At 33.9% G+C, this 10,174-nt stretch overlaps 1 protein-coding gene across 1 annotated transcript; it reads right to left on the bottom strand.

Annotated features, from left to right (window-relative positions):
* Positions 1 to 758: 758 nt before the first annotated feature.
* Positions 759 to 7,833, bottom strand: LOC132759009 (uncharacterized). The gene is made up of 5 exons (XM_060750736.1): positions 7,732 to 7,833; positions 6,244 to 6,359; positions 5,582 to 5,738; positions 3,213 to 5,096; positions 759 to 2,681 (listed from the first exon to the last, which is right to left on the bottom strand). The coding sequence occupies exons 2-5, from the start codon at positions 6,331 to 6,333 to the stop codon at positions 1,987 to 1,989; spliced, it is 2,826 nt and encodes a 941-aa protein (XP_060606719.1). The 5' UTR covers positions 6,334 to 6,359; positions 7,732 to 7,833; the 3' UTR covers positions 759 to 1,986.
* Positions 7,834 to 10,174: the final 2,341 nt, after the last annotated feature.

A 10,174-nucleotide genomic window follows, 5' to 3' on the forward strand; every position in this document is an offset into this window, starting at 1 on the left:
TCATTTACAGGGAGTGTATGGATCAGATCTAACTAATCCTGAAACCTTCTTGATGTAATTTTAACCAGTTTACTTAAACAAAAATAATCATGACAGTAAAACTTTAATAGTGAACCCAATTACTTGGATATAGCTGTATATATATGTTAATTCCATAACTGAAGAAAGCTTATCAACATATTTAATATGAGCAAACAGCATAAAATGGAATAATCACAGTCATCCTTTCATTTTATTTCCACCAAACTTCAACCAAGTATATACAATTTAAAGATAAATGTAAAACAAGAGGGCCATGATGGCCCTGAGGTCGCTCACCTGTATATAGCCCCCCCCCCCCCCCCCCCCGGTCCAATTTTTACCCAAGGGCTTTTATTTGTTTATTTGAACAGACTTGGTAGACACCCATAAAAAGATGTTTCATGCAAAACATCTAAGTTCTAGCTCACTGGGTTTTTTAAAAGAAGATTTTTTAAGTTTTTACTATACACATATAGTTAAAAACAATGACACCCCTTGGGCAGGGCCAGTTTTGACCCCTGGGCTTTTATTTGAACAAACTTTGTAGATATTTACTTAAAGATGTTTCATGCTTAATATCTAAACTCTAGTTATTTGGGTTTTTTCAAAGAAGATTTTTAAGTTTTTGCTATGTATATAAGGAAAATCAATGACCCCCGGGGCGGGGCCAGTTTTGACCCCAGGGCTTTTATTTGAACATACTTGGTAGACACCCATTAGAACATGTCTCATGCTAAATATCTTAGCTCTAGCTCTTTGGGTTCTTTAAAAGAAGATTTTATAAGTTTTTACTATATGCATATAAGGAAAATCAATGACCCCCTGGGGCGGGGCCAATTTGGACCCCAGGGCTTTTATTTGAACAAACTTGGTAGACATTCACTAGAAGATGTTTCATGCCAAATATCTAAGCTCTAGCTCTTACAGTTCTTTAAAAGAAGATTTTTTAAGTTTTTACTATATGCATATAGGGAAAATCAATGACCCCCTGGGGCGGGGCAATTTTGACCCCAGGGCTTTTATTTGAACAAACTTGGTAGACATTTACTAGAAGATGTTTTATGCCAAATATCTAAGCTCTAGCTCTTACGGTTCTTTAAAAGAAGATTTTTTAAGTTTTTACTATATGCATATAGGGAAAATCAATTACCCCCCAGGGCGGGGCCAATTTTGACCCACGGGCTTTTATTTGAACAAACTTGGTAGACATTCACTAGAAGATGTTTCATGGCAAATATCTATGCTCTAGCTCTTTGGGTTCTTTAAAAGAAGATTTTTTAAGTTTTTACTTTATGCATATAGGGAAAATCAATGACCCCCTGGGGCGGGGCCAATTTTGACCCACGGGCTTTTATTTGAACAAACTTGGTAGACATTCACTAGAAGATGTTTCATGCCAAATATCTAAGCTCTAGCTCTTACAGTTCTTTAAAAGAAGATTTTTTAAGTGTTTACTATATGCATATAGGGAAAATCAATGACCCCCCGGGGCGGGGCCAATTTTGACCCCAGGGCTTTTATTTGAACAAACTTGGTAGACACTCACTAGAAGATGTTTCATGCCAAATATCTAAGCTCTAGCTCTTAGGGTTGTTTAAAAGAAGATATTTAAAGATTTTTCTTTCGGTTGCCATGGCAACCAGAGTTCTGCATGGAATTAAATTCTTTGAATAATTTTTAAAGGTGACCACCAAAGGAACATTCCTGTGAAGTTTGGATGAAATTGGCTCAGTGGTTTATGAGGAGATGTCATTTAAAGCAAAAGTTTACGGACGGACGACGGACGGACGGACGCCGGACGAAAAGCGATCACAAAAGCTCACCCTGTCACTTTGTGACAGGTGAGCTAAAAATAGTTAAATCTAGGCATTTATTTAATTACCCACCAAATCTTATCATCAAGGCAAATTCATACATAAACACTAACAGTCCTTATTCAAAACAATATAAAATATTTTTAGTAATTTACTTTAAAGTATGTTTCCTTGCATGAGATTTAAGATTATCTTTCCGAGAGAAAGATTTGTTACAAACATCGCAGGTAAAAGGTCGTTCACCTGTGTGAATACGTCTATGTCGCTCCATATCACGTAACTGACTAAACTTACGTTTACATAAATCACACTCGTATCTCTTGGCAACATGATTCACGTTCTTTATATGATACTGAAGCGCTTCAACTGTGAGGAACTTGTCCGGACATAACGGACATTTTACCCAATCTTTCTCTAACTTAGAACCACTAACAATTACAGACTGAGAATTTAGAGGTTTTTTAGTGTTTGGGTCTCTACCAGGTTTTAAATTAAACACACTTTCAATCAGAGATTTACTAGAGTCCTCAACATTATTATAATAACTAACAATTGGTAAATCTGTCAACAAAAGTCCGTCAGCTAGCTCCTCTAGGTTTATATGAGGGAATGATGTCTCAGAGTCTTCCCCAGCAACTTGAATACTGATTATATCCTGTGCCTCGTCATGACCAATGTTAACAGCTGAGGGTGATATAGGGAACTGACTAATGTGTGATTTGATGGGAGTTTCTGGGCTTGAGATGCATGGGGGTTTTATAACTTCCGAGTTGTCCTCGTCATCACTAGCTACTCCTATATTGTATCTTGGTAGTTTCGGTTTCCTGTGTGAAGCTCTGGAGCCATCTGCAAAAAGAAATATTTCCAGATTTGTAATTCTGTAAAATCTATATATTCAATATGAAAGATTGCTTGCAATGACATTAAAGTATGTCAGCATATCTGTAAACTATCAGTGTAAAAAGATATGAACTAAGTCTAACTCATCAAATTTATCCAAACAGATACACCACAACCAATGTGCCCTGCTGATAACAGTGGTTATAACTATTGTCCTACTTTTTCATACTGTACTATTGTTTTAAGAGAATTGTCCAAAAATAATGCAACTAACTCACATTTCAATGTGATGATGACAAAATTATAATTGGTTTTACATTTGTCAATACCAGCAAAGCTACAAACTGTGCTCAGCTATTGATTGCATCAAGTTGTTAGTTAAAGTCTGTTTAAAATCAACTATGATGGTTTCCTGCTTAAATTACACCAATTAAAGCCCTGATTACAGCAATCAATAAAAGTACATGTATATAAAATGCTCTGACACATAGAAAGATAAACAATGTATTTATGTAAGAATAAAAGAAAAAATCAAACCTTTTAATTTTGTAGGGTCACCATCATGTAGATGTTCCACACTAGGAGGAGTAGATACATTAGGACTGTCATTATTTAAACTGTCATTGTTGCTATGGTAACCAGCTGGTGTTGTTCTAGAATTATTAGAGCATGTTGTCATATTGTTATCATGATCACAGTCACTGGTCTGAACTGTGTGCTGCTTTATAGCATCATCCTTCGTTATACGCTGTGTGATTTCATCTATTTTACTTGATAAAGTTTTCTTTGTTTTGTCTTTCTCCTTCCCATCTAGGGCATGCTTGGTTACACTACTGACTGAATGAACACTCTGGCCATTTGATTCGTCCAGCAATGATTTAGAATGGTCCAGTGATTTACTGCAGCTGTCAGCAGTATTCAGGGAACCAGATTCCAGAAATATTTTTCTCTTTCCATGATTTGGATCATCTATTAAAACAACAGGCGGCATTTTGAGAAGTGAGAATCCTGCTGTATTGCTAACATTTGGAGTAGAAAAGTTTGTAATCATAGAGGTCACTGAAGGAGAATTTGATATGTCTTTACTCTGACAGGATGACGTCATTTGATGCATTGTTACAATGGTTTGATTGGCTGAAAATTCTGGTGATAAAACTCGAACCTTCTTTACTGGTGTATCTTGCAAGATAGTATTTTCTGTTTGAAGCTTTGGCCCTGTACTTCTTTTCTGTTTTCTTTTTGTAGTTTTACATACAACTTCATTGGCGGTTGATATGCTACTTTGTTTTAAATTTGCATTCTGTGAACAGTTTGTAGACACTTGTGTGTTATCTTGTAATAAATTAAAATCTGCATTAACTTTAAATCCTGTTATATTTTCCTGATTTGGTACATGTACACTGGAAACTGGTACAGTTTTAACAGGTGAACTTTTCAGATTTCCAAACAAGTTGTATAAAGTATCGGGGCATAGTAAAGATGTAGTTTGTTCTAATTTTGCTGAAGATGTTACACTTGGATTTTTATCAGTAACTTTTACTGGGGAAATGTTAGATTGTAAATTTGATAAAAACTGTGGGACAACTGGAGTATTCATAGGAAAATTCAAAATGTCCTTTACAGCGGACTGGTTTATAGTTGGTAGATTTGTAAATTGTCCCGACACTGAATGTGCAACAAATGGTAAATTAGTTACTGGCTGGCCAGACAACAATGTATTAAGTGGAGACATCATTTTGTTTGAGTTCTGTCTGGGGATACAGTCAACTTTGTCATGCTGTTGAATGTTTGTCATTACTGGAGCATCTTTAAAATTATCTGTTTGATTTGTTAAAGAGTTAGAAATTGTTTGCTGTGGCTGCCCCTGGTTGCTAGGCAACAGCAACCTGTGAGTTTCTGCTTGGTTACCTAGTAACAATAAATTATGAGTATCAGCTTGGTTGCCTGGCAACAACAAATTATGAGTATCAGAAGTAGGTTCTCCACTTATATTATCAACAAATAACTTCTTGTTAAACAGGTGATACCCTGTACCACTAGACTGAGTTAATAAGGTTGAATTTAATTGGGGAAACACAACACTTCTTGACTCTGATAACTTTAAAGCATTTTTTTCAAATGGCCTTGAACTTTCTGCCTGTGTTGACCTTGTACTCAGTTTTCCAAAATCTCCTATTTCTGTTAATTTACTGGTTCCTGCATGTATAAACTCAAACCTTTCTGACTGAGATAGAATGGTGGAACCATCATGTGACATTGTAGTACAGGCTGGTTCCCTCTCAGTGGTAGTAGATTTCAAAGATTCTGAAAGTTGTTCAGCCATGACTCTATCACCTTTAAGGTCAACATTAGGAGGTACTATTACCCTCTGACATGCAGTTCTCTGACCAGGTGGTTCAGCTGTATGGTATTTCTGCTTCCCTAAAACAGTAAAATAATTATCACTGTAATTTTATCTTTCACATAATAAACAAAACCACCTTTACTTATTCAGCTTGCTTTACTCAACCATTAACATAATACAAACATAATTTGGTTAATTGGTTATCTATCTTGGAAACCCAGTACACCATATCAGCAAAATACTTTTTTATATGAAAATGCCAGCCTTTGCTACTTTTCTGGTATGAAATCCGACCATTTTATGACTCATATAGAATCATTTATAAAAGGTTAAAAGTTCACCTTTAGCTTGCTGGTGGCAACTAATTCTACCCATGCAGCCAATGAAGACCAAGATCATACACAGTTTGCAATTCTGACAGTAATTATTTTGAAAATTTTCCCTACCAACGACTAATGGTTTTGTCTAAATTGAAAGATGGACAAGTTCATAAAGACATGGTAATGGCTAATTAAAACAACTTAGTTAAGCACAGAATAGCAGAAAGGGTTGAAGTAATAACCTTGTAAACAATGAGTCAGGAACTGAGACTTGATGTCATCTCTCATATCTAAAAACCCCTGACCTCTCTCAGATTCCAGGTGACTTAATGTTCCTGCTGTAAGATTGGCAGAGAGAACAAGAGTTTCCTCCCCTGCATGATCCTGTAACTGCTCCACCTGTCATAAAATAAACAACATTAGGATAACTATTATATACTTCAATACAAAATTGCATCTATAATCTAATCTTAATTTTTATTCTGGATGACAATAAATAATTCTACTTACATCTTTTTATTCATGAAAAAAATTGAGCAGATTAAAGCCTGAATGTTTTTATGTAAGGTACTGATTTAAATTTCAAAAAAAACTTTTTGTTAAGATATAAATCATCCGAAATACTGTAAAGGACTCTCCAGCTTTAGTGATGAACAATATCCATGCATTCATTTCAGGCACAAGTGGGCACATGACCATTGACCTTCAATATGCTAGCTCAATTGCTTTCTCGCATAAAAGAATCTCAAGTCACTGGCAGGGATTTTAACGTCAGTGCAGTGAAATTGAAAAGCAAGTGATTCAAAGTCAAGCCTCAAGGACCTTTACAACTTTACTATGGTGGCCCCTAAAATAGAATTATTTCATACAATATATCAGATTCTGACATTTTTCATTTACTTACCAGATTTTGTATCTGAGTTTTAAGGACAAATTTCAAAATCTCAACATAGCCAGGTATATCCTGTATACTAGATACATCCAACACCTTCATGTTGGTCACTAATGTTGAGACAAGACCTGAAATATTGTTGAATGTACATTATGATATATGAAATATAAATAATTGATGACAGATTGGGAGTTTGCCTTAAGCCTGTTTTTTACCAAAATCCTTGATCAAGCAGATGTGCTAATCTGGCAGAAGGTAAACAAAAGTTTCACCTGTGTGTTGTCAAAACATGACAACATTAGAGTATTGACCTTTTCAAAAACCAAGCTAAACACCGTTTTCCGGTACGTTACGGATTTAGCTCTGGGGAATTACACCAAATGAAGTACGTAACACAGTTACAAGATATTTCTATTTTTCTATCATTATTTTACCGTTAAAGGTGAAAATATGATGCATTTGAAAATTATCAATATTCCTTTATTAAATATCTATTGCAATTTTTTCAAAAATAAATTGTTAAATCAATAAAATTGAAACAGACGTAGTGGTATCTTCCATAAAGAAAAAATATAATTATTATTATATTTGGTGGTTAAATTTGTTTTCGCCTCAGAATTTCCAATAGAAACGTTCGTTAAATCTTCTGTGTGTAGAATAACGAATTTTGGAAACGTTGATAAAACTTTGTTTGTTAATTTTATTTCACTCTATAATTTTTCAAGCGAAATAAAAATTATTAAAAGTGAATAAATGTAAAACTTAACTCGTTTGCGACATTAAAATAGCGTACTTGATTTGATTGTTTTGCATGTGCTGTTTGGCGCTACATTGTGACGTCACGTAAACAATACTTTAAACGTCTGTACATCGTTAACGACTGAATAAAAGATATTGATGTTCGAATTCATTTTCTTAGTTAGACCATTTTCTTTCATTCTAGATAGTTTTCACAACAAAATTCGACAAAAAATTGTTTTTATTTATCACATTTTTCAAACAAAATGGCGCCCTCAATGTGAAAATACACAGGGAGATAATAAGAACGGCGAGTGCATTGTTGTAGAATAATGCACGCTTCGGTGTCTTTGTTTATATAGAAACGTTTTCGATAGTGTGATTAAAGGTAGTTTGCCTAATAAAATTCTTTAAAAAAACGGTGACAGGATAAATAGAATAATAGATTGGTGCCGTGAATGGAAAAAGTTTATCTGGATCTGCTCCGGAATTTATTGGGTTCGCCTTTGGCTCACCCAATAAATTCCTCCGCCTCGCCAGATAAACTTTCTCCATCCACGGCACCAACCTATTATTCTCTATGTACAGGCTAAGTCAAACCGAGCCTGCAGCATTTTCAATTTTGGGCGTTTTTCTCCCTTTTAAATATTTGTTAAAAAAAAATAAAAAATTACTTTTAATAGAATTTTATCCTAAAAAATATATATTTAATATCGACATTAATGAACTTTATGTTTTAGCGTGATATCAATGCTATCTTACCTGAAATGATTTGTCCAAAGTGTTCTTTTGTTAATGGAAAATAAATCCTTCAAATTTAGTACAAATGGCGAAAATTATAAAAGGGAAGCAACTACAACTGTACTGTATGACATATTTAGTTTTATTCACGTTCCATACCGTACAAATTCGATTTAAGGCTCATTGTACCAAATCTTAGTGGTTTTCAAAAAATTATTTCTTATAAGTAGTTGTAAAAGTCAAATTTGGACTTAAAAATATATTTTATACTTTTATATATACTTAATCAGAAATATTTTATATATACTTAAATCATTATTTTCAACTTTTCTGGGGCTTATTTAGACCTAGTTTTTTCATACAAAAAAGAGACAAAATGTACTATGGAAATTTGAGGCTTGTAAAATTCCTTATTAGAAATTTTTAATGACAACACCTTTTTGAAGTTTATGAAATATGAAAATAGAAAATACATGGTTGATGTCGGGATGGAGAAGGTTTATCCGGTGAGCGAGAAAGTGTATCCTGTCGAGCTTTAGTAAGTTCTAATTAGAGACTAAATATCTAAATTACATTTTTATTTCTTATTATTAGTCTTTTTTATTTTACATATTAAGGGTAAAAAAATTCTACTTGGGTTTTTATGTAATCTAATTATGCTTAAGGACTTTGTAAACAAGCAATTATCATAGTATTGCAAGCAATCCATAAGTCCCCTACCGGTTAGAACCCCAGCAACTTTCTGATGGGCCATTGGCCAGTCAATTTTACCAGTGAATGAATGACATGAATGAACTTAAATCTTTTGAGTTCTAAGTTTGTCTATATCACAGTAATGTGTTAAGTTTCCCTGCCTAGTAAGGAAATTATGTTTATACAACCTTGTCATATTATTATGATGTGGGATTTTAAAGTAAATCCTATAATAAATGAAGAAGTTGGAGTGAAAAATACCAATTTCTCGAAAAAAATCTAAGTTCAAGGGGGACATAATTCTGGAAATAGTCTTGCTAGAGTATTTAACCTTCTCAAAAATGTTGAGTGATAATAAGAAACATATATATGAAGTTTGAAGTAGATACATTAGGAAATGAAGAAGTTATTTAAAAAAGACAACATTTTTTTCATAAAAATTCTAAGTTCAAGGGAGGTAATACTGATAATTTTTGTGCTAAAGTTGTAAACCTTGTCACATATGATGTGGTTGATGACCAGAAACTTATATTTAAAGTTTGAAGTAAACACCTTAAGAAATAAAAAACTTATAGTGAAAAGCTGAAAAATTTAAATCAGAAATCTTGAAATTCAGGCTATTTGTTGCCATAGCAACCAGAATTTTCAACATAGGAAGAAAAAAAAAGACGTGTATAATCTCCATACTGCCATCTATCCATATATCAAGTTTCATAAAAATATTTTCAGTACTTTTTGCGTTATAGCGGGATCCAGTTTATGTGTTCAATTTGCCATATTTTCAGGCTATTTGTTGCCATAGCAACCAGAATTTTCCACATAGGAAAAAAAAAAAAGACGTGCATAATCTCCATACTGCCATCTATCTATATATCAAGTTTCATTAAAATATTTTCAGTACTTTTTGTGTTATCGCGGGATCCAGTTTATGTGTAAAATTTGTCATATTTTCAGTCTATTTGTTGCCATAGCAACCAGAATTTTCAACATAGGAAGAAAAGAAAAAGACGTGCATAATCTCCATACTGCCATCTATCCATATATCAAGTTTCATTAAAATATTTTCAGTACTTTTTGCGTTATCGCGGGATCCAGTTTTGTGGACGGACGGACTGACGGACGGACAGACGGACGGACTGACGGACAGACGGACGGAGGGTAAACCTAAAGTCCCCTCCGGTAAACCGGTAGGGGACTAATTAGGGCTTTTTAAGTCCTAACTAGGAGTTACCAAGTCCTAATTTTCTTTATTTTTCCTAATTAGGCTTTTATAACTGAAAATTAAGCTGTTTATGTCCAAGGAAGGCATTTTTAAAATTTCTAACTGGGAGTGAGTTCTTTCACAGAACATAAAGATTTGGCCCAGCTAGGATGCATCAGTACATAGTGGTTTCTGATCTAGTGAGTGGACTTAAACAATTTCGGTAAGAAAATTATTTTTGTAATATTTCTTCATACATGTAGATAGCCACATTATATGGAGCGAAATATAAAGGTTAGTTCACATTTGATTAAAAGATAAAGTTGCGAGAGTGGAGCCTGAGTGATTATCATTTAGTTCAATGCAAACTAAGGTATGCAGAACATTATATTCCTCCTGTTAAATCGATTTTTGCCATTTGTATTTAATTAAAAACAGTTTTGTGAGAATTTAGTTTATACTGATTTATTTTAGTTTGTGTTGGAAACTATAAGCTTACTGAAACACTTGCGAATCAGTTCCTGGAACGAACCAGTACTAAGCAATGAGTGTAAAGCTTTTTGCTCAAGG

Source organism: Ruditapes philippinarum, unplaced genomic scaffold (genome assembly GCF_026571515.1).
Source record: "Ruditapes philippinarum isolate M1 unplaced genomic scaffold, ASM2657151v2 ctg3163_1_1_1_1, whole genome shotgun sequence".
In the NCBI taxonomy this organism is placed as follows: domain Eukaryota; kingdom Metazoa; phylum Mollusca; class Bivalvia; order Venerida; family Veneridae; genus Ruditapes; species Ruditapes philippinarum.

Excerpts from the sequence above, each read along its gene's own strand:
- LOC132759009 (XM_060750736.1), bottom strand. The coding sequence starts at position 6,333 with ATGAAGGTGTTGGATGTATCTAGTATACAGGATATACCTGGCTATGTT. Across the intron at positions 5,739-6,243 it reads AAACTCAGATACAAAATCTG|GTGGAGCAGTTACAGGATCA; the intron begins GTAAGTAAATGA and ends ATTTTATGACAG. Across the intron at positions 2,682-3,212 it reads TGACCCTACAAAATTAAAAG|ATGGCTCCAGAGCTTCACAC; the intron begins GTTTGATTTTTT and ends TTCTTTTTGCAG.